Genomic DNA, 25,588 nt, shown 5'->3' with positions numbered 1-25,588 from the left:
ATCAACTGTAGAAAACTTCCCTAGAAGTTTATAGTAATTTTTATAGTAACAGGAATTGGAATGGCAAGACAGGGACCATTTTCAGTTCATCCATTTTACTTGCAAGGGGATTTTTCCTGTCATGCAAGCCAAATAATTACCCCCAAATACCTTCCAGCGTCTTGTGTATTTGAGGATATCTGGTACATGCAATTTACTATAGCAGCAAGGACTAATTTATGTGGTATATACACATTTACGCACAAGCACACACAAACCAAGTTGGCTAATAATTGTAAGGTATGTAGTTTTATCCCACATACCCAAAAAAAAAATCATGGAAGGACTTGATAACAAACCATGTGGAGCCAAAGAAAATATCAAAAGGAAAAAAAAATGGCAGGCAATATGTTTTAATTATTTCCTTCCTATCCACCAACCCACTCATAGTAGAATGCTTAGATAGATTAAAAAAATCTGTTTCTCCATAGAAATATCAGTAGTGCTCAACTAAACAATTCATTTAGTGACCAGTTACAGCAGCACTGAAAAGAGAAAAAAGAAAGCTTATGAGCCACAAAAGGCTTACAAAATTCCAGTATCCTTCATTGTTCTTTTTGATGGCTGCTCAACTGTACTAGCTATTAGTTCAAATAATCCAAAGGACAAGTCCTCGGTGTCCTGATGATCCTTGAGAAAGATCCAATTGCCCCTCTCACTTGCTTACAATCTTGCTCAAGCGCCTAGTTTTAATAATGCATTCAATGTAACCACACTAAATCTTAGGTACCCTTTATAAACCAGGCAATAGTTTCATGTAAAAAGATAGACGCCAGAGATATATCTGAAATTCCCAACATTCCTATAAATGGGCTAGTAAAGAGAAGATATGTATACAAATGTCTATAAATGTATAATAAATTACATTTCTAAAAGTAACTTGTTAGCTTTACAGTCAGGACAAATCTGTACAGCCTGAGGCTATAAACTGTATCAACTAGTGAGGAAAGTTTTAACTTGATTATTCAAAGGATTTGCCTAGGTCACAAAGAATTTTGGATAGGCCCAGTTGTTATGGAACTAGGACACAGAAAGTCTTTTTCAAACAATAAAAAGAGGATAACCTATTAAAATTAAATGTTAAAAAGATAGCTTTAAAATGTTGAAAACTTTTAACTGAGGCAAAGCAAAACTACTTTACTAAACAGTTATTATTTTAAGCTTGATAATTTTTCTCCCAAACAGGGAGTCTGCTTTCGAACCATAACTATACTAAATGAAATCTTGCTAGTAGCACTGAATACTCCTGGTGGGAACTGTAGATGCCAACTAATTAAGCCCATAAGAAACTATTGTAATATGAACTTTCTTTTATTCTACCATGAATCAGAAATCTTGCCAAGATAAATTTTAACAAGAGTAGAATTTTAAGGCAGAATGTACTATATTATCTCAATGTAGTTAGATAGCCAAGATGAAGCTACTTCAAATAGAGCTTGAATGTTTAAATTTAGCAGCAAATATGCAGGGACATATTGTATTTCATTAGTAACTATGTAATTATAAAGCTAAAAAACTGTCATGGCTATTCACTGAAAAGATTTATGAGGAAATTGTTTCAGTAAATCTGGCAGTTGTGGATAGCAAAGCAATCTTGTATATACTTATCCCGAAGAGAATCCCATTAAGGTCAATGGGTCTCAATTCCAAATTCAGCAGATACAGAAGTTGAGTGGTAGATATTTCATAACTAGACTGAGGATGGGGTGAAGGTTAAGTCATAGTTTAACTAAATTTTGAATTCCATATGCAGTGCCTTGAATATCAAGAATAAATACACCTTTTGAAATATGAACACAGTGAACATTCTGACAAGTTATATTTGGACAGCAAAATTATTTTCCACACTGAACAGCCTACCTAAAATTTAATTCTGTGTATTCAAACAAAATATAATAACAATAACTTATATTTAAACATTCAAATACGGTTGAAAGATGGATTATTATGTATGCTAATTTGAACTCTTAAAATTGTATTACTTTTGCATTTTAAAACATACAAATAGATTCAGAGTTAAATACAAGCAGCAGCATTCCTGTTAGCCTGAAAGTTATACATAGAGATAAGAAGAATGGGTCCATGAAATTTGGGCAAGCTTTCTTTATATGATGTCCCAAAGTTATGGCTTGAAGCACTGCCACGAGGAAAACCAATGTCACCAGTTCCAGTGCAAATAATTAAGTCCGGATTTTATTCTCAAACCATTGTTTTCGAAATTCACAACAATACATAATAACAAGAACTGTAAGTAGAAAACATGTTCAACAGGAATAGAATGTAGAATGTACTTTAAGATTAATGATTAACATTGTTTGGCAATTGAATTTTGGCACTCTGTATTTTCTTCTCATCACTCATAATATTTATCATTATTAGTCACTGTATTTATTGTATGCAGATAATTCTTCATATAGTCAGATTTCTATAGCTGAATCCTATTCTAACTGCTTTTTAAAAAATAAACAGCAACACTGTTGACTCAGATCAATTACATTTTGCCATCTTAATCTGGTTAGACCTAAAAGATGGTTGGTATTCAGCCTAGATAAAAGTTTAGCTTGAAGGAAAGATGGTCTTCTTTCCTTTTAGTATTTTTTATACATCTATTCAATATTACCCAAGAGTTTTACATAGTATATAGGCAATACGCATTTACAGTGTTTCCCTGAAAATAAGACAGAGACTTATTCTCTTTTGACCTCCAAAATAAGGCCTTATTTTCGGAGAGGTCTTATTATTTTTGAGGTGCAGGAAGTAGCGAGTATGGTCACCTCATGGATGCTGCTGTGTTGCAATATTTTTGGGGAAGGATATTTTTAGTGCATGTGCTCAAATCCGATTGGGCTTATTATCTGGGGAGGTCTTATTTTTAGGGGGAAAAGGGTATATTAGAACACACTCTAAAATTACTTTGAACCAGTTTTGCAGATGTAACATGCATAACAGTATTTCAACATAAAAGTCAAGAGATCGAAATCATTAAACATCTTTTAAAGTTTATTTAAATAAATAAGCAGTTTAAGTTGTCCATGTCACACTATACATATTTTCCTAGCTTCTGTGTCTAGTTGCCTTTTATCTTCTTTCGGAATTCAGTTTAAATATTTTGCCAAACACAGGAAGAAATCTTGATCTTTTAATACAAAGCAAGACGGCCTGGATTCTCCAAGTTTGCCTTGAGTGTGTCTAAAAATTTAGAAGCTAGTTCATCATCTATCACTCGACCATCACTTGACAGGGTTATCGTTAGGAGCTGGTGTTGTTGAAGCTTCTCATTCCCATCTTCATCCTCTACAACAGTGAGTTCTGTCCGAGATCCTCCCACTGCTAAGATGCAGGCTTGAGGAGGCATTACCAGACCAATGAAACTGTTGATACCGAACTTTCCAAGATTTGATATGCTTTTGTTGGAAAAATGACAAGAAATAGAAAAATAAGACATTCTGGAAAAATAATTTTGAAACTGTTTAGTACAGGTAGGTAGAAATAAATATGTTGCAATGGTTAATTCTTGATTTTGAATTTGGTTTATAACAGAACAGTCAAATAGTTTCATTCGTCATCAACATGAGACTAGGGGTTCTTGGGGGTAAAAATTGGTTCAAATTCCATGTGATGAAACACGGCTATTGAATAATTAGCATAGCTGTTAAATTTTATTTGTTTAGTGTATGGCATCTACAGAATGTGGACAATACACTATAGGAGATAAAATATTAAATTAACATAAAACCATAAGAAGATCACCATAATATGAAGCCAGGAAGATAACCATCTAACTGCTTCTAGTGTGGCTGATATCATACCAGGGATATGAAGTATAGACTACCTGCACAACGGCATACCCTGAAAACATTTTTTCTTAACAAAGTGGCTATACATAGTGACCTAATTGGATATTGCATCTCTCATGGTCCAAAACTATGGAAGCAGCAATTAGATTACAACTGTTCTTTTAAGGACTCACTGAAAAAAAATATGGGACACTGGATCCATATTTTGCAACTAAACATAGAAGGCTTAAGTAGAAATAAATGTGAGTACCTAAGCAGACTGGCGATAGATAATATGATAGATTTTATAACACTATAAAAATACATTTAGCTGACGAGGAACAGGTTAAAGCTGGTAAGTGCCAAACCTTTATTGGCAAAGACTTACCCATTCACACCTATTGTTTGGCTGCTTAATATGGGACCCATGAACATCAATGGGCAACAGGTGCCCCACTGATTTTTAGATTATTTTAATGAAAACATGGCAAATGGTGAGACATAAACAAAAAACAACATATTTTTTTCAACAATATCCCAGGGCCACATAGGAACACAGTCTTTCTCAGAGAACAAAATGATGATTGTAGCTTAGATAAGCGGTGGTGGTAGAAAGCTCCCTGAACGGATAATGGCAAACACTCAGTAGCATATCGTCTAGGAAATAAATGTTATGAAGTTAACTATGCCTGAACCCTAAACATGCTTCCACCTAGTAGATTGGGAACTACTGATCAAATGACTTAACACAAAATAGTCATACTAGAATGCGAACAAAGCAATAATCTCCCACACAATCGTTTGAAGATTTTGAATATTGGATATTATACTGAACTCATATAAAATTGTATGTTACTTTGAATGCATCTGATTTAAACTCTGACATGAGAGTTTAATACTGTTTTATACTGTTTCTTTGCAGGTTGAGCAAAAATAGTTTTGTTTACAATGTTATATTGTGGTTTTACAAAATTGGTGCATGATAAGGTGAGGAAAAATATCCATCAGGAGGACTTCAAGGTGTCTGGAAGCAGTCATGCTTGTTCCATTGCAGCAGAATCAATATTAGTAAATAGGATAAAATGGTATTGGCACTAAAATATGGTGAACCAATGAAATATGTTTCATTGTTTTTATGTAAGCATTCTGCAAATCTGTTTTATGATTTTCCCCATGCCAAGGTCCATCTTCTCTTATACAAACTGAACATGATAATGCTAATAAAATGCTGTTACTTTTTTTAACATTTTTCCAAAAATGCAATATTCTTGCATATCAAGATTTAGAGAATATGAACATATGAAACAAATGCAAAGTCCATATGTGCAGAAGTTCTCCTTTGGATGAACTTTTTTCCTAACACTTCATTCACACTAATTTCCCATTTTGAGTCAGTTTGGAAAGGGAATCAGATGCCGTTAGAAAAGGCTGCCTTCCTTTCTAAAGGGAAGAAAATTGCCACACATAACTTGTTTCATTTTAACAACAGCCCAACACAATTTATCTCTTTAGGAAAGGTGATGATGGTTGATGCTGACAAAAGGAGTTTCTCCAGTTTTGTTACATTCCTTGTATTAGGCAGTTCTTTCTGTTACTCATGGTCACTTGAAAGTTTGCAGCTACTATCTTATTCAATAAAATAACTATTGATGGGCAATGGGGGAGGGATGATGTCTGTTCTCTTTAAGATCTCATCCTCAAGAAACCAACCAAGCATGAGAAGTAACAAAAGTGTGGGCTGGGTGTGTTTTTCCATTCTTGCAATATAAGATATGTAGAAATATTTCCCTTTACCACTTCAACTATATGTACTGTATAAGGGCTCTGGAGAATTAAGGGTTAATTAAATTCATTACATTTACTCAAAATGCCTCCAGTTTGAAGCTAACCGGTTCCCAATTCAGTGATCTAGCATAAATGTCATTCCTCCAAGTTATACTAGTTCAACATAGTGTTATTTCAGATTCATGGAACTGATAAATGAAAATGCCAAGTCTTTTGGCTTCTCTTTAGGGTCAGCCTTAAAGGTGTTTTGACTTGCTTGCTTACTATCAGTGAATCATTTTCATGAATGTAACAATTCTAATAACTCCAAATACAGTAACAGATTCCAAATTTTATAAAATAGCAGATATTATGATTTTATAATACACCTAGATAGAGCATTATTAAAGTTGCTGAATTACCATTGAAAGGCTATAGAATTAAATCCAAAAAACAACTCGACAGCAGCCCGAAAATAAAGCAGGAAAAACAGAAGAGAATATAGCAGTACTTATTTATAGATAAGTAACCCCCATTCATTGTTCTGTTCACAGATCTTATAATGGAGATGGGATTATAAAACATAGACTTAAGAGATTTACAAAGAGTATCTCAAACATCTCCACCACCAACCCACACTCCACCGGGCCGCCGCCATTCTGTTCCGAAATGTATTTAAATTACCTCAAAGATCCTCCTTGGTATTCTTCGGGAAGTAACTTCCCATCTCTTGCTTTCTTTGCTAAAGCCTAAGGAAGTAAGATCCAAATATAAATTATTTTAAATAATCACAACTTTCAAAAAGCACATGCTTTTATGCACATTTGATTGGGTTGCTAATTATATAAGAAAATTCTGACAGATTCAGACAGTTCCTATAATCTGTAGTTAGAAGAACTCATATATTTGGATGTCCTGGGAAGGGGTTTCACATGTGAAAAAAGAACTGTAAGTAAAGCAGAGATATGGACAAATTTCATGGAGATTTCTTAAATTGCTTTTTAAAATTCCACATATGTTGCCTTATGGAGAGCATATGTGGTTATCCACAATCCATCATTGTCTTGTTTACAGAATCTAAAAATTGAAAAGCAATTACTTTGCTATAACTATAAATTAACATTTTTATATTAACAGGAAATCCCACCAAATGTCAACAGAAATCATAGCAAATGTCATAGAAAAATGTAAGCCTTGCAGCAGGATTCAGAACAGACAGGTGAGAATAATTCAGTGTTAATTCATTTCCCCCAGGAGGCAATAAAACTCATGAAAAATCATGACGTGTTGTAATTTTATATACCATATTTAGATACTTCAGAATTAAACAATAGAACTACCTTCTGAATGCTTAAAAATAGGATAGTTATAGGAGATATTTTAAAGATTTAAATAAATGGCAATTAAAATTTATCTAGGTAAGTATTTCTTGAGCTTTTTCTCTCTCAGGACACTTTCCCACAGTATGGAGGGCTGCTAAGAGCTTTTGTTTGTATGAGTTATATTCATCATTATTTGCTATATAAATTTTTTTACTGCATTAGTTGCAGTACAACTTCTTACTATTGTTTGATGGAATTTTAATATTGTAATAGTTTTCAACATAGGCTGGCAAATAGTTTTTAATTTGTGGACCTATAAGCCAGAAATATTTTTGTTATGTATATTATCAGAAAAATATGACAAAGGGAACATATATTTAATACTAGATGTTTTGATGGCAGCGAGAATGGTATTTGCACAACGCTGGAAAAATAAGGAAACTCCTACAGATGAAAATATAATTTAAAAAATATTAGATAATGTAGAAATGGATAGGTTAACATTCAAGATAAAGGATAAAGAGGATACATAATATTTTTCAACATGGAATTTGTTTTACCAATGATTACATAATAGAAGTAGAAATTATAAGTTGGAAGAATACCACTATTAAATATTATTATTATTATTATTGTTATTATTATTATTGTTATTCCTATTATTATGTATAAGTAAATTGACCCAGACAGTTATTGATAGGTTACTATGCCACAACAGTATACAGAGGTTATTGCCTTCTATTCAAGATTTGTGATCTTTGTAAAACAATCTTGTCCTCTTTCTTAAAGCCAGCCAAGAAGACATAATCAAAGGAACAGCGGATGTTTTCTTAGAAACCATATAATTCAATTTTTGGTCTAAGAAAGGCCTGGGTATTTGAAGACACACCTCTGCAGAAGCAGCAATTTCCTGAATTCCCTTGGATGCAGCATCCTTTATGATAGGTGTAATAAAACCTTGGTCTGTTGCCGTAACTATAGAAATGTCTATCGATTGCAGCTGCTGGGGGCCTTCTCCATTCCAGGTCACGTTCACATCTGGCATTTGCTGGAAGAAACAGAGGGAGGCACAGATGTTAAAAATAGCATTGAAACCAAGTTTTTAAAAGCCTTTTAGAATTGTGTGATAGAAACAATAACATACGGGAAATGATTTGCCTTAAGCAAGATCATGTTAATAATAGCAAGAAAAAGGCCAAATGACTCTAAAAATAGACTTATCTTATTAGTGTATATTAATTTTGTTACAAAAGATGAATGCACATTATGGTCACAGGCAATTACAGCTGCAGGCAACCATACAATAGATGGGTTTATTCAGTTTCTGGGTTATATTATTAACAGAATTCAAACTTGTTGGAGGGCAACTCTCATTTTGTTCCTTACTAGTAAAGAACTTTGACATTCCGTCCAAAAACATAATAGAAGGTTTATAGAATTTCTGTTCCCATTTAAATCAGGGAAGAGAAAAGAGCTAAAAAATTGTAAAAAATTAAAAAGGAGTGGGGGGAATCACATAACCATATTGAAAGGAGAACCAATTAGATTCTGTTGTATGTATGTACAATGACAATAAAGGTTATTATTATTATTTGTCTTATTTGAAACCTTAATTTCAGAAATCAACTCTTAACATTTTAAAATTCAGTTTGGGTTTTTAAAAAGGTTTTTCCCCTTTAATGTTCTGAGCTTTCACTAGAATAGTGAAATAGACAGCTAATTTTAAAAACAGCAGATCTGACACTTCAATTCAATTTGTAGTATTCTCCTAATAAGCGTTAGCCCACACAGATTCAATGAGAGCCACACACCAATTAATCACACCAATGTATGCACTGACAAACTGTCACTGCCAATTTCTCTTTTTGGTTGCAATTTTTCACACCATGTATGCCGCATAGAAGTCTCCCACAATATTCAGAATTGATTTTTACAGTCTATGAGTAGCTGTGAAAAAAGCAAGCAAACCCCCACACAACTATTTGAAAAATCCTGCAACGTTTGAAGTTGAAACATTATATTTCATCTTATGATTGTATCTTGTATCTTAGCACATATAAATAGTATTTTCTACTATACTCATAAAAGATCAAATTCAACACAAATGGTACACTACTGAAAGATCCTTATGGACTAAGGAATTCTAAAATATACTATAAAAATCAATATTGATTGATTAGAAAAAATAGGAATTAGTGGAAAGTGAGTATTAAGTTTTCTTTATTATACTTATGGAAACAATCTTTGCATTTTAAGGATTTTGCTTATTTTCTCCATAAAGGCCAACTAAACACATTGCATCTTGAACTGAATTTAGATACAAGCGAATATCAAATATATATATGTAATGACTTGGAAATCCTGGAATATTAACTGAAATTAAAATAAAATTTTGGAAGGAATATTTGTTCTTTCTCTAGGAGACTATATCCCTTATCAGTAGAAACAATATTCATTGCACCAAAGGATATAAACCTATGTAGCTAGATATTATACAGTACAATAGTTGGAAAACAATAAAATAAAAAATATATTTAGCTTAAACTTGCCATTACTTGAAGGACATTGTAGAAAAGAGAACATGGTGCCAGCAATCACCAATATCCGTGTCCATGATCCATAATATTTAATAGGAGGAATTACAACAATAATCTCAAATCACATGGTATTTTATAAAGTATTGTTGAAAACAAATTTGTAATGGTAATGGTAAATGCACAAAAAAGAAAAGCCGTACAGATGTATTTGATTAACATATTTTGTGCCATTTTTCTCAAAGGTAGGAGTTGTTTAAAGATACATTAAACATTCACTGTATCTGTTACAACATCTTTAAGAAACATCTTTTCCTAGTCTGGAACAAAAAATAGAGGTTTAAGAAATCGTTAACGTGGAATCAGGTGTGTATATTTTGCAGGACTAATTTACTTACTTTCAGGGTCAATGCAGTTGCCTTGATAATAAAATCATTTATAGATACTTTAACATCATCTGTGCAAAAGAGAAATAAATTATAAGGTGACGTTTAATAGAAAAACTAGAATTCTAGACATGTAAAATCATATGGTTAAAACATTACAAGGATTTATTTTCACAGTAGTATTTTCACAGTACCACAAATTTGAAATTCAAAATTTGTGCCATAACACAAGTTTCCTTTGGGCTGAGCCCCACGTATCGTAATTTCATGTACTTGGCTAATGCAGCCCTAAAAGATAGACTGGATCAGGAAACAGACACCACAGGCCTAAAATTACTTTCATCAGAATGACCACAGTAAAAGAGTTTTGCAAATCTGAAGATATCACCCCCTCCTTTTATTTTCATTTGAATAAGGTGATTGCCTTACCCGTTTTTGTAAATCTGTACCTTTATATGGGCTTAAGCCATGCTTATTTGCTCATTGCTTTTTAATGATCTTCCCTCTAAAAAAGGCCAGCCTCTTTATATCTACACCTATAACAATGCAGAAAGAGCCTGTTATTGCCTGCTTCAACAGGTTTTTTAAACTTTCCACTTTACTTGATATCTGGTATTTTCCCATGCGAGGACCAAGGAATCTCTGTGAGATTGTCCAAGCACACTGTAGAAAATTTCATTATGGAATTAAATCACATAAAGTAAATCCTTGAATTAATAGATTATCCAAGGCAGGGAGATCCAATCATCGTCATTAAATGCAAAATCACATTCATCTTGATGTACATTTTTGTGGAATTTATAGATTATGTATGTTGTGTGTTTTTTTAAATATAACAACCTGATACTTCCTATTTTTATTGTTTTTCATATTTTAAATACCCACTCTTACTCTTTGTAAATCACCCAGCATATAAATGAAATTAAACAAAATATAACGGAGGCAAAGAATACTCCAAAATAGAACATAAAATCCTTTTGAATGTTATGTATTGAAACATAGCTGATGTGAAAACATAATTTTGTGAGCAGAGAAGATTGAAACTTTATAATAATTGCACATAATTGAACATAAATTAATAAAACTATATTGTGCAGATCTGTATAATTAGCTGAAGTCAGTATTTTTAGCAACATTAGGATATGATTCATACTGTCATTCATAAATTATTGTTATAATTCATAATTTTAAGAAGAGAAACAAAGCAAGCAAGTAATTAGTGAATGAAAAATATGCATTACAACTTTTTATAATTTGTAACATTCATGTATCAATCTACCATTGTTTCAAAATCTATTCTTAAGTCTGAAAATAAACTCCGAAAGAGGCACTATAAATCCTGTCAGGCATGAAGTGGAAGAATCAAAATGATTGTTTTATATCTGTTCAGTCATAAGTAGGTGACATCTCAGTCTGTGATGCCCTTGGGGCTACTGCAATTTAAATGACATAAAGCCAAGACAAATCCTTAAAATCGGGTTAACGGTAACAGAGAGTAGAAAGGAACTTTACTGCAAGCTGCAAAGTGTAAAAGATTTAACTATCATAAAACCATTTCTTCTTGGTTAATAGTTAGCTTGATGATGCACACTGGTTCTTGGTAGTTCTAAATTTTGAGACAGTAATAACTTTATTTTCTTTTGCTGAATAGAGATCAGTCATTGATCCCTTTTTCTATATTACACAATCATTTTACAGCATGTAGCATTGTATTATTGTTAACATACTTCTTCACTATAGAAACTCTTACTATCTTAAAATGATGCTGCAACCACAAATACAGGTGATTAATATTTGAATGTACAAAAGTCAACAATTCAGTATAATGGCTGGGTTCAAATAAATGAGTACCTTTACAAGAAAAACTGGGTCAATGTTATTTCTGTTTTAAATACCAGAAATTGTCGATTGACTTAAAACTGTACATCTTGTTGGTTGGATTCTCTGGGCTTTGGGAGATCAATGCCAATATATTGATCAGGGTTGACAGTTAGAATAATTAATCAGTGGAACAGCTTGCCTCCGGAAGTTGTGAATGTTCCAACACTGGAAGTCTTTAAGATGATGTTGGATAGCCCTTTTGTCTGAAATAGGGTTTCCTGCCTAGGCAGGGGGTTGGACTAGAAGACCTCCAAGGTCCCTTCCAACTCTTCTATTGTATTGAAAGGTTTTTGCAGATATTTGATTCCATGTCCCATCGAGTCTTTTTCGATGCAAAATTCAGAAGTGCCTGGCTGTATTTGTAGTCTGCATAGGTTTTGAATGCAGGAGTTGGCTAGTGATTGAAGGTCTCTTGTGACCAATCAACTTTTTAGTGACTTTGAACATTAGCGGTCCCTTTGACAGATCAATAGATCTGTATATGATCTACCACTCAGTCAAGCACATGATCCAAACTATATACAACAAATAGATAAGGCACACCAATCAAAATGGAACTGACACTCAATTAATGATACTTAACATTAGCTTTTTTAAATTGGAAAGTTTCATATATCAATACTTGATGAACAGTTGATATGCCTAGTTTGTTCAGATTTTTTTCTTTTTTCTCTTTTGCTTGTTACTGTTTGAAAAACTGAAAAGTGGAACTATGAAAGAATTGGAGAATTATATTCTACCACATGCAGATAATATGTTATGCTTTATGGACTGATATAGTATGTGGTTTTAAGTTCTCACACTTTCAGGCTTATCGCTAGGCAGTAATCCAAGCTTTGATCACTAAATGAAATCAAGAACTTACGTATTCATCTATTCTCAGCAAAATAATTATTATTTGATCACAGTGAAATTCTAAGAAACAGCCTATCCTTAATATCACTAAAATGTTTTATTTTGGGATTTCCCAGTTTTGAAAATGCAGGTCAATCTATCTTTTGGTAAACTGGGCCTCTGATAGTACTATTATTTTAGATTAACTGGGCATTTAAACAACTTTTGCAAAATGAAAAAAATAAATTAGTTTTCCTGCAGAATGCTTCTTGGCATTTTATTCAGCTCAAGCATTTATTATACAGTCTATGAGGTCCAGATGTTATTGCTACTTCTGGAAACTCCATAATTGATGGAAGTTATGGAAGAATCAATCTTAGTTCCTAAGCCAACAGCCTTTCTCTTAATAGGAAATTGATGAAACTGATATTATTTGATTTTATTTCAGTCCCACCTGACTTCAAACTGGCCCTACCCAATTTACTAGCTGCCAATGCAACCTATAAGAAGGAGTCTGGCAGTAAAAGTAAGATTTTTTTATTTTATTAAAAAGCTCTTTTATTAGCCACAGTTCATTTTATCAAATGAGATGAATTTCCTTTTCACTGAAACTAGAGGAAGGTTGCTTTAAATAATACGATATACAATTCACTGTGATCTTAAAGGAGGTCATTACAACAATAAAAATATTATTCAAACCTCAGAGAATAATAAATAACAGAGCAACTGCCTTGCTAAGATGAAACTCATGAGTTGGAATATTAACTAGTAGGGTTTGGACTATCCCATTAATGTCACATTTTGGATTTAGACCAATTCAGTTGTGAATGTGACTTTGGATGACAGCTATGCATTAAAGAGGCATATGTTTTTCCTGGCTTTTTCCCAATGCTTGAACATTATCAAGGTTTCAAGATGTACAGTATATATTTGGCGCATAGGGACTGGTAAAAGAATTATACAATTATACATGTTAAATGCAAATGTAGATTGTTGGCTGTCAATCTTTGAAAGAGACAAGGAAAGAGGCAAGGAATTTTGAGCATTATAGCAAGAATGTTCTCTTTATAACTTAATCGCTTAGTTTCTAGTTTGCATTATCATATTGTTAATACCGTTTTTATTCTGCTTTTGTTGCTAATTAGTCCAATATAAGAAAGTGGTTTTAAACAAACTCTCTCTTTTAAATGTCACATCAGCATGATAAAATACTTTTGAAACCGAGGGAAATTTTTATATCATATCATACAAAGAAAAATAGATACTTTAAAAAATAAATATACATGACAATACTTGCAGTATATCTTAATGAACGATTATCACCTTTTAAAATGCAAACCTATCATACTTAGACAAAGAATAATGATGTGGAAAGAAGCAAAGCTAATTGAAGCTCTGAAAACAGTAGATAGTCTGGGGTTTTTCTGGTTCTAAATTTAATGCAATTATATTTTGAAACTAGTTGAAATTCCTCCAAACCAATAATTCAAACAAGAACAGTGTCTGTTCTATAGGATACTGTATAAGTTCATTATGTATGAACTTTTCCATATATGTTTAAAGAAAAATCTAAATTCTCAAAAAATATAACCAACAATTAACCTGGAATATTTGGTATCTTTCCAAATTGTTGTAATGTGTATAGCTTACCAGGATTAAGGAAAAAATATGGCACACAGATTCAAAACTCTATGCAAAGCAATAAGTAGCAACAGAAATCTCTTGTTGGCAACACTGGAATTCTGGCTTCCCCACCCCATCCTCAGTTGCAGTGTTGTTGAGTAAAAAGTATTCAAATAACAAACATAAAGCACATTAGGGCTGGCTGAAGTGGAAAAGCACCATCATTTAAATAACCATACCTGTTTAGAATACTAATGAAGGAATTTGCCATCTGCACTTCCTAAGGCTGCTAATTAAGCGGTAACCTTCAAATGCTTCATTCAAAATGTAAAACCATTCACATGAATAGGAATTCGCAGATTCTTTTTGTGGGTAGGCTACAATTGCTTAACACTCTTAAGCAAAAAAAATAATTAATTAAGTAGAAATCCTCTGTGACAATAAGAGCAAGACAGTTGTCATCAAAACCAATTAACAACTATCCATGCTAAATGTTGGATTGCAAGGGATGTCACACATGCAAACAAAAATGCTCATCTACATCTAAGATCAAAGGCAGAATTTTGACAGGCATTTTGTTTCTCTTCAGAAAAGCCCCTGCAGTAAATGCAGCATAGCTGAGTAGACGGGTTTACAAAATAGGAAGGAGTTTTACCTTTTGCCAGTTCTTGCGTTAGATTTAATATAGCACCAAGGTCACAGTCAGCCGATGCATATGCATGAGGTACCGTGGTCTTTGATTCTGTTAGTTTCTTAGCAATAACTCTTCTTGTGTCGCTAGCAGGGATTTCAGTGAACGGGTTCTTGCAATAAAACACATTTTACATATTAAATTAAAGGAAGAAAGATGATTTCAGTGGAATAGGATCATGACAATAAAGGATATCATTTAAACCATAATGTTTAGTGATGGAAAAACTGGGCTTTAATACCTAATGTTTTCTAAATAACTATGTTGCCAATTATAGAGTTCTTAAATCAAAATAAACATTCTACATGGGCATATAAACTATAAGACACATATAAATATTCATTACAATTCTCACTGAAGTCCATGCACAATCGTAACAGATCGGCGTGTCCTTAAGTTGCATAAATAAATAAAACTCTAAATTGAATTCTAAAATCCTACTGGTATAACTCTATCATTTATGCTTATATAATGTGATGCAGTGATCTTAGCGTAGCTATAAATCTGAGAAAGTTAATACCATGGAAGCTGGCCGGCCAGGAACAGAGACAGGGGTAACTGGAGGATGTGAAGCACTAATGGGCACACTTGCTGATGGTGTAGACAAAGGCATTCCAGCTTGGCGTAGGGGAACTGAAGAAACCATGGGTTTTGCTTCCACAGGCTTTTGCTTCTGCTCTAAAAGCTTAAGGGCATCCCTGTCAATTCAAAGACACAAGTGGAAAGGTTTAAGACACACTTCAAATCTCATGAAGTGCAAATAAATCTATAAAACAACCTCTGCAAAGCACAAAGGCCTGGTGTGCTCTGGTCCGTGGGGTTGTGAAAAGTCAGACATGACTTAGCGACTGAATAGGACCAATAACAAAGCACAACAAAAATCCATTCCAAAAACAGCCCTGTTATTGGAGATTATTTACCAAGCAATTTATAGGTCCCATTATTAAGCATTGACTTATAGGACAATATATTTAAGTTGTAAACTAAACCATTTGGACAACAGCAGCGTTTTTCAAATTTGGCAACTTTAAGATATGTAGACTTTAGCCAGTGGTGGGATCCGGATTCCATAACAACCGGTATGGTTGGAACGGCCCCGGCGTGTATTGGGTGGAAGCAGAGTAACTGCCCAAGCCAACCTAGCAGGCTTTCATGCCTAAGATGGAACTATAACTTACAGTCTCCTGGTTTCCAGATAAGTACCCAGATATATTATACAATAAATTATATTATTGAAAGTCACTGGGAGTTAGATAACATACAACTTTAATAAATAATTATATTACATTTATATTAATGTATTATTTATTTATAAAAATGAATATTTTATTATTGTTGTTGATTGACCATTGATTATTATTAATGTTTTCCCAGTTGCAATGTATGGCTATGAAAGTTGGACCATAAGAAAGGCTAAGTGCCAAAGAATTGACTTATGGTGCTGGAGAAGACTTCTGCGAGTCCCTTGGACTGCCAGGCGATCAAGCCTGTCAGTCCTAGAGGAGATCAACCCTGACTGCTCTTTAGAAGACCAGATCCTGAAGATGAAACTCAAATACTTTGGCCACCTAATGAGAAGGAAAGACTCACTGGAGAAGAGCCTGATGCTGGGAAAGATTGAGGGCAAAACAAGAAGGGGACAACAGGAAATGAGGTGGCTGGATGGAGTCATTGAAGCAGTAGGTGTGAGCTTAAATGGACTCCAGAGGATGGTAGAGGACAGGAAGGCCTGGAGAAACATTGTCCATAAGATCGCGATGGGTCGGACACGTCTGTGCAACTAACAACAACAACAACAACAATTATTATATATTAAACTTGTATGCAGCCCAACTCCCAATGATTCTGACAAAGAAATTACAATAACACATAGAAGATGGCAAGAATGACAGACTGTATGGAACAAAGCAACGTCCTCATTCTCTCTCACCAGGGTGAAGAACCAGCTCTTCTAACTAGCAGCAGAGTGTGCGCCATCTAGATCTCTAAAGGCACTGCCACAGAGAATGGCCGAATCGTAGTATCAGTCGATGGAAGAGGTTTGGATGGATGCTCCACTCTGCCTGATCTATCTAGTCTGCCTGGACGTTGGAGGCCCCTGAGATGTGCTCTGCCCTGAGAGATGACAGGTGAGATTCCGCCTACCGGCACAACAGGTTGGACTCCTGCATCAGAGGCCAGGAACGTGTTCCCCACTGCCTGTTTATGTGTGCCTTGGTCATGGTGTTGTTTGTTAGGACTAATATGTGGCAGTCCTGAACCCTGTGTTGGAATTGTTTGAAGGCGAAGCAAAGTAGGTTCAGTGAATGGGGTATTGAGACTCTCAGTTGTAGCTGGTTCTGTTGGTTTCTCCTGTGAAGTAGAAGCTGAAGCAGAAGATGGTAAGTTAGCAGCTTTAATGGCCTTAAGTAGAAGGGTCTTAAAGCGATTGGTTTTGAATAATCCGACAAAGGTCGGGGCATCCGGGGTGACCACCTCGTCGTCAGACAGGTCTGAATCCCGCAGGTTATCTTGTTCCCCACCAACTGAAGCCTGAGAAGTAGAAGCAGAGGGATCAGGATGTTGAGCAGTTGCAGACGATTTATGCTTGTGGCTATGTAATGGAGTAGGTTGAGGACGCTGTAGGCCAGCAGCCATGACCTGCTGTAGGCCAGCAGCCATGACCCGCTGTAGGCCAGCAGCCATGACCATCAGCAATGATGGTTTCCATATCTGCAGGATAGGTGTACATGGCTTGGGGAATCCCAGAACCATGCACAACAGGGAGGGAAGCCTGTTCAAAGGTGCGTTCCCTATTGAGAGGGACATTAAAGAAATCGCCTCTGTTGTCAGGTTCTATAGAAGAGGAGGACTCTGAAGAAGACAATCTCCCATCTGAATCAGCCAGTGAAGGGCAAGGGCCCATGGGAGACAAGACAGGTGGATCTGGGGAGACAACCTGGAGATCCCTGGGAGGAGGGGGGGAGGGCTGGGCAGTTAGAACTTGTTGTTTTTGGGCCCTCTGAAATTCTTTCTCAAGAGCCTTCTGCCTGCGCTCTTCTGCTCTGGTAGTCGCTTTAGAGCCCTTGGGGTTTACTCCTGAGGAAGGAGCCTCTTTGGCTTGCCTCTTCCTATTGCTCTTTGTTCCCGATGGTACTGCCTCTTCTAATCCTTTATCTGCAGCCACAGCTTGGTCAGCCATCTCATCAGACATAAATCAATGTCACAATAAAGATAAGCAACGGTCTCACCCGTTTGATGGCCAGGCGCCCCTGATCTGGTCCACCTGGGATGATCCTGGGCACTTCTAACGGCTGCTGCAGAGTTTGCACCTTTTTTAATGTGTCCAAAATGGCTGAATCTCTGAGGCTTTTCTGAGCCTCAAAATGGTGCCGCTATCTTTGAGGGCTTTTCCAACCTGTAAAATGGCACTGACACTCAATGTGGCCGAGCAATCCGCAGAATGGCCACCGACTTTGCTGGAACCGCTGCACATGGAAGGGCTGGTCGCACGTCCCTCCAAGTGCCCAGAGTCAAGGAGTGCTGTGGGGAAAAAGCTACGGAGCCGTAGCTCGTGAGCTGGCCGATCTGACTGCAAGGCAGGCTTTCTGACGAACTCATGGCAGTCAGATGGCTGAAGAGAGGCAGCCAGAAAGCAGTTTTGAATTTCCCTCCAATTTGGTCAGAAGAAAAAATTCAATTAAAAAAGCCAATTCAAAGGGAAAAAAAATTGTAAAAAATTGCCAATTAAACTTATAAGGTTAAAATTTGGAGGAGAGATCAATTCTCACAGCTAGTCGGTTGGACTGAGTCTGAACTGGGGAGGAGCCACAAGGGCCCGATGACATCATAAGTGTAGACTCAGTCCAACTGGTTACTGGACAGAGCAAACCCAGTCTGGCTGTTGTGTCCACGATCACAGAATACATGCTTCTAAGGTCCTGGCCAAATGGTATTGTTTAATTGAGCGAATCTGGATTGTGCAAATGCTTGAAGATCAAATTGGCTAGGCAGATTCTATGATAGATACTATGGGAGACAGGTAGTTCAAGAAGCAACCAGGTCTTATGCCATGAAGGCTTTTACAGGTAACCATCACACCCAGAAACAAACTAGCAAATAGTACAACTTATGAAACAGAGATGTTACATGACACAAGCAGAAATGAGAAATAAGAAATGCACATCACTGCTTGCAACTGCTGCATTATGTACCAGTTGAAGTTTCAAGAGCAGCTCCATGTTGAACAGTAATCAAGTGTGGCAGTAATCAAGCAATGAGCTGACTAGGGCATGAGAGACTACTTAAAGCTCCTATGTAGAAAAAGTGCACCTCTTAAGAAAAAGTTACTAATCCAGGAAGATTTCCAGATTGTACACCAACCTGGAAGAGTAAGTGCAATCTCATCCAAGGGCGATGATGGAATATTGCCAGATCTGGATAGCTGAAACACTGACAGCCATTTGGTCTTGGTAATATTTGGAAAGGTAATGGTCAATTATTGATGAATTTTTGAATTCTGGAAGAATGGACTAGACACAGACTACATTTGTTGTGCTTAGGTTTTAAGGAAATCTTTGCAATAATAAAATAACTTTAAATTATCCTATTAAAAGTAACTTTTTTAGTCTGAATAAAACTCATAAACTGGATTCATATATTGTACACTAAGGCAGGGGTCTCCAACCTTCGGGCTGTGCCCACTACTGGGCCATAAGGCATTTGGATCTGGGCTGTGAAACCAACAGGCAAGCACGTGCACCCCCCCCCACTTGTGTGAGCAAAGGGGTGAGCGCATGTGTCAGCCTCTACTTTGCTTGCTATCGGCTGCCATAGTAACGAGGAGGGGGCGGCTTGTGGTATTTGGGAGGGGAATTGCTGGTGCTGGAGGAGTATCAGGAATGGAGTTTTGGTCTCACCATCTTCTGCGCATGCTGATGGCTTAGGTTTAGGTTTGGTCAAGGCCAACCGTCTCTACCAATGGAATGAGGCCACGTGAAGATGCACCCCACACAACACCTTTGGGAGTTACAGGTTGGACATTGGGTTGGGGGGAGGGTCCTGGGTAAATATTTGATATGTACACGTTTGTGCCTTTTTGTTTCAGATCTTGCTTTTCTTTAGCTGCTTTCATTTCATGTCTAGTAAAAGTACCTTTATCTCTACTCAAATAGAGTTGGGGGTTTTCTTTCTTGGATACTGAATGTATGCATGTTTCATTTGCGTGAGCAGTGTGCGTGCCTGCCTGCTGCTCAGGCAAATGGAGCTGTATGCACTTGCCAGTTGCTTGCATGAAACCATCCTCTCTTGTCAGTTCACAAAGTCAAAAAGGTAGGGGAACACTGCACTAAGGAATAATGAAGGTAACTTTGTATTTATCAGCATGATATGAAAATCCAGTTCTAGAAATTATTGGATATTCAATAATTTGATTGATGCATTTGGAAGTCTGGATTGCCACAAAACAGGGCAGGAATGCTGGCATGCTGGAAGGAAGTTTAGAAGTTGTAGGGGATTCATCACTGGAGGTTTTAAAGAAAAGATTGGACAGCCACCTGTCTGACATGGTTTAGGGTCTCCGGCTTGAGCAAGGGATTGGACTAGAAGTCCTCCAAGGTGCCTTCCAGTTCTATTCTAATTGAACTCTCTACTTCTGCCAGAAAAATGTGTGGGATGGAATTGGTGAAATTCCTAAAACTACTAAAAAAGAAACCAATTATATGCTTCTCACTTGCTTCCAAATTCAGACTTTGATAACAGACACAGGTCAAGCTCTTAACTTTTAAGGAAGTGAACCAAATTCTTCCTAAGTATTTGGTTTGAGTGCAACAACTGCCGTAAATAATTTGGGGAAAGGTGGCACTGAGAGTACTGTAACCACCTTCTGCCACTCAGCTAATCATGAGGAGGAAAACAAAGAGATCAGAGTAATACTCAGACATAATAGTCAATTCCTCTACAAATGCTTCAAACATGGAACCCACTGAGCAAAACCCCAATTTACAGCAGCATTTCTGGTGACAAAGAGAGGAAGAAAAGAGATGACGAATATTCTTTCCAGTGAATTTTTGTTTCACTTTGGAGATTAGCATAATTCATTCTACATTTGCTGTCTTGCATTTTCAATACAACTGTATAGAAAACAGAAAGCTGCTCTATGCAGGAATGGGATTTTCTTTGTTCAAGGGTTCATTCATTTACATCATCTAGTCTGCCAAGATATGTGTCCTCATCTCTTCTCCTCTCTTTGATCTAATGGATTATAGCGTTTCATACCATTACTCCAATTTATTTAAGCACATTGGGAAACAATAAAGGCAATTTCTGACAGCTTCTTTTTAGAACAAGCTTAACCCATAGCAGATGCTTTGCTGATTTCTTCAGAAATCAGGTTCTCCCATCCCCCTCTGGATAACAATACCTTCACAATAACTAATGCTGGTTAAGCAGGAGAGAAAAAAATCTCCTGAATTTGATTCTATCTTCTTAACTGTGGTAATAGTAATTTTAAAACTGCATTGTTTTCTTAATTAATCCTTAATATGAGTTGTGACTACAAATCAATATGCAGAAAAAATTCTCTACAGATACTGTATGGCAGTGATGGCTAACCTTTTCAGCACTGAGTGCCGAAAGTGTATGTATCCCCATAATGCAATGCATATGCACCCCGACTGCCCCATACATGCACGTGCGACCACCTCATGTGTGACCTGCCCCCCATGCATCTGCCCCCTGTGTGACTTTCCCCCCACATGCATGCGCAATCCCCCGCATCCTTGCTCCCAAGCATACATGGCAGAGCCCCGAAAACCAACTGGCCAGTGGGAGGCGCACGTGTGTGCGCGACAGAGCTGGGGTAATGGCAGAGAGCGCCATGCGTGCCATAGGTGAATGTATGGTGATGACCGCTAGCTTTTATGGCTACAGTTTTGTGAATATGCCTCTTACCAGCCATCGGAAAAGCAAATTAAATGGGACATCAATGGTCAGCGATAATAAAACTCTCAATGTTACATCTTCAAGGCAAAGAGGAATGAAGTACAGCTACTAGAAACAGTTCTCAAGATGGAAGGATCTTTCGTCTGATTTAATGGTGTTTGTTTATTTGTCAGAATTTTATCTTGCCTTGCGTCTAGGAACTTAAATTAAAAATAAATTAAAACAAATAATGAAGTTGATGGTATAAACTTTCTACTAGTATGTACTAAATACTTTAAATTGCTTGTTATTTCTGATTATCTAGGAACTCTGTATATCCACCAGGCCCTCCTTTTTGTTTCTCAAAATAATCCTGAAACAGTAATTGGTGTGAAATCCTTTAAGATTCCACTGCTGAGTGTAGACTTAAGCTGAGCTCTCTCAGTCCAGCAACCTTAAACATACCTTCGCACTGACTCCAAAACAATGATAAACAACTCCACTCTTTTGTCATGTCTTCCTTCTCTGTTTAATTATGTTTTTCTAACAAATGCATTGTTTTGAAATTTGTTTAACAAAAATATGGTAAACAAAACTTTTTAAAATTATCCTACACTTTGACATCACTAGTAATGCAAGCACGAGTCCCTGATAAACTATATATAAAAGAAAAAGAACTCAAAGTGATTATAAGAACATCCATATTATGGAACAATTGCTATTTTAATTGCTTATTTAATAAAGCAGTAACATTTTAAGGAAAACAATTTTCTTAACTGAAAAAGCAATTACTATTATGTGCAGAGATAATCAGAAACAATGAGCAATTTAAAGTATCTAGCAGAAAGTTTATACCATCAACTTCATTATTTGTTTTAATTTATACAGATTTGAAAGTTGAGATTTTCATCCTGATTTTTAATCTCCAAAACACTATTATTTTTTCATATTGCAGAATAATTAATATGTTCAAAAATATGAAAACAGAGATAAAAGTATAATTACAGAGTTTTAAAAAGTAATTTATTACTTGTAGAAATCTTTAAATTACGAAATATTACACATATGACTTCTTGTAAAATCCAGTGCCTCGTAAAATGCAATTGCTTCATTTATCATTTTTGTAGATTACATATAGCTGCTTTTTAAAGAACAAGTTCAGCAAAATCTATATATAGGTCAGGAACCTCCAATCTGGACAGAACATTGAAAAAAAGAGTTTGGCTCCAGATCAGTAAAAAGAATAAGATAAGGTTGTATGTTCTTTTCTTGTTTATTCAAGCTATTTGCTGAACATATGTTTAGGGTGGCTAGATCGGAGGGAGATTAGTGTGGTTTTAAATTGGAGGAAGAAACATTATTAACTTGCGCTATTTTATGACAGTACACTGTCAACAGAAAATACAAATTATTTGTGAGCTTTAGTAATGAAAAGTCAAGGATCACAGGGAAAACATGGGAGAAGGATTAAATATACTGTAAAGAGGACCAAGCTAATGATAACCCTTAGAACTAATCAAAATATATATTTAGAAATATGAAATATAAATAAATAAATTTAATTACTGGATAGTTTCTGCCTTATCGGATTACACCTCAGATTGGCATTTGGTAGGACAGAACTGAAAGGCTTAGGAAAGATATTTAAATGTCAAGATATCTACAAATACCAGAATTGTGTAGGCAATACACAATCATGAATAATGTTTATGATTTTGAAAGCTGGTCCCTAGATAGTCAAGGAAACAAAAAAACTTGAAGGTTGGTGATAAGATCTTCTAGGAAAAGCTCCATGTAGTCACTAAGAATCAACATTGATTTGAAATCACAGTCAATCTATCTATTATGAATAAATCTATTTGTATTATCTAGGACTTTAGTTATGAATTACTGTAACACAACTGCTCTATTAAAATCAATGAGGGTTTTTTCCAATGACTTCATTTAAATATGAATTTCAATATCAGTAATTCCTCATTTCATTTTGCCAATTCGGAAAAACACAAAATGCAGTCTTCTATGTTCTCAGGGCATGCCATTATTAATAGGTAAAGTTCACGATAATGAACAAAATAAATGCAAACCTATTTATCAATTTTGCTTCTAGGGAGCTTTTAAAAACACCATTTTACAGCAGAGATCTCTCTCCCAAAACAAAACTCCAGAATTGAGAAATGTGTAAAACCCAATATCACAAATTTGTTGAAATATGTGCTCTGTGTGAAATATAACTTTTATGAAAAATTGTAATTTGCAAGATTCAGCACTGTAGTGTGCCTTTTACTATAATAAAGTTTTACTGAAAATTGTGTTTTGCTGCCACCTGCAGGTCTCAGACTTGGGGGAAAAAACCTACAGCATCAAATAGTCCATTGCTTATTGTTTTATTGACCTTGTACAAAAACCTGTGTTACATGTCCATGGCTACTAGAGAAAATTAATTACTGTAGGTATCTCAGTAACCTACAGAAGTTTCCCATCTGGCATGAATTAATTATATACTATAAATTAATTTATGTTTTTACAATTACTAAGATTCCTCATAATTACTGTTACATGTGAGGTGTTATGTATTCAGCTTACTTTTCCATCTAAATCAGGTCACAACAAGAACAAAATCGAGGTTATATTTATTTGTTTTTCATCCAAAGCTCTACTATGCCATTTCAGTATCAGTGCTGTCTTAGCAGCTGGCTTCCCATTATATCTGAGAAGTTAGCAATATTTAAGTGCTCTGTTACCAAAGGCAGTTCATTTATTAATAGAATTAGTTTCAGTTATGAAACAAATATCAATAAATTTAAGCACAGTAATATCAACTACTGTAACTGATTTAGAAAATGCTGGATAAGGATTCTTGCTTAAGATCTAAAATCTTTTATTACCAAGGAGTCTCTATGATACACAGCTCCAACCAGCTCCATCATTCCAAAGTATCTTTCAATTAATTTCAGTGCAAGTAGGAGCAATGCAACCTGATAGAATCACTTGGTTGTGTAAATGGCCCCACCATTCTATAAATAGAATCAGAAACTGAACTGATTTAACAAGCACCTTTCAAAGCACAGCATTTTTGCAATTGTGGCAGCCATTGAGGAGCTGGATGGAAGAAAAACTTTCGATCCTCAATCTTGAAGTATCAATTTTTCAACAAAAATCAGCTGCTTTAAATGTTTGTGTAATTTCTTTATTCTGTATAACTTTAGTCTGATGTCACTGACTAGACCTGACCTTTGGTAACTGTATTGGAAGATGCCTGCTTGTCCCTGGTAATAACTCTTGCTCTTCCAAATACATTGCAACTGACCACTTGATTTGTGGACTTGAATAGTCCATAAGGAGCATCCATCTCTTTGATGATAGTTTTCTTCTGTTCCCTGAATTCTGCCAAACCACTGTTAAACTTAATTTTGGCATGGTACAGTAGTTGCTCAGCTTTGTAAGCTGTTTAAGTCTTACGTCTTGAATCTTAAAGATATCAAGTTTGAAAAACACTGGTTCACCCTTTCTCCCCCTATCTTTTCCATCTAGATCAGTGGTAGTTAACCTGGTCCCTACCGCCCACTAGTGGGCGTTCCAGCTTTCATGGTGGGCGGTAGGGTTTTGCTGTAACTCTGCTTTATAAATGTTATAAAGTAAAGTTACTTCCCTACTTTATAAATCACCATTATAGTGGAACTGGCGGGTGGTTAGAAAATTTTACTGCTAACAAAGATAAAAAAAGTGGGCGTTAGGTATAAAAAGGTTGACTACCACTGATCTAGATTCTATTATTTCTGTACACATTTGCTTCACCATAAGGTTTTACTCAGTGTGTAACTTAAAATACTGTCATGGC

General features: G+C 35.6%; 1 protein-coding gene across 2 annotated transcripts in view; it reads right to left on the bottom strand.

The window, feature by feature from the left end:
* Positions 1 to 3,018: 3,018 nt before the first annotated feature.
* The window catches only part of PDHX (pyruvate dehydrogenase complex component X), an 82,483-nt gene continuing 59,913 nt past the window's right edge, over positions 3,019 to 25,588 (bottom strand). For both annotated transcript variants that reach the window (XM_087719692.1, XM_087719687.1), the window contains exons 6-11: positions 15,371 to 15,548; positions 14,815 to 14,962; positions 9,834 to 9,892; positions 7,791 to 7,949; positions 6,264 to 6,328; positions 3,019 to 3,443 (exon numbers count right to left, since the gene is read on the bottom strand). In XM_087719692.1, coding sequence (XP_087575818.1) covers positions 3,179 to 3,443; positions 6,264 to 6,328; positions 7,791 to 7,949; positions 9,834 to 9,892; positions 14,815 to 14,962; positions 15,371 to 15,548 — 874 coding nt within the window. In that variant the 3' untranslated portion in view covers positions 3,019 to 3,178. The remainder of the gene's footprint in view (positions 3,444 to 6,263; positions 6,329 to 7,790; positions 7,950 to 9,833; positions 9,893 to 14,814; positions 14,963 to 15,370; positions 15,549 to 25,588) is intronic.

Source organism: Thamnophis sirtalis, unplaced genomic scaffold, assembly GCF_051295495.1.
Source record: "Thamnophis sirtalis isolate CommonGarterSnake01/CBP01778 unplaced genomic scaffold, rThaSir2_p1.2 scaffold_1, whole genome shotgun sequence".
Taxonomy (NCBI): Eukaryota; Metazoa; Chordata; class Lepidosauria; order Squamata; family Natricidae; genus Thamnophis; species Thamnophis sirtalis.
This window is presented reverse-complemented; position numbering and strand designations above follow the sequence as displayed.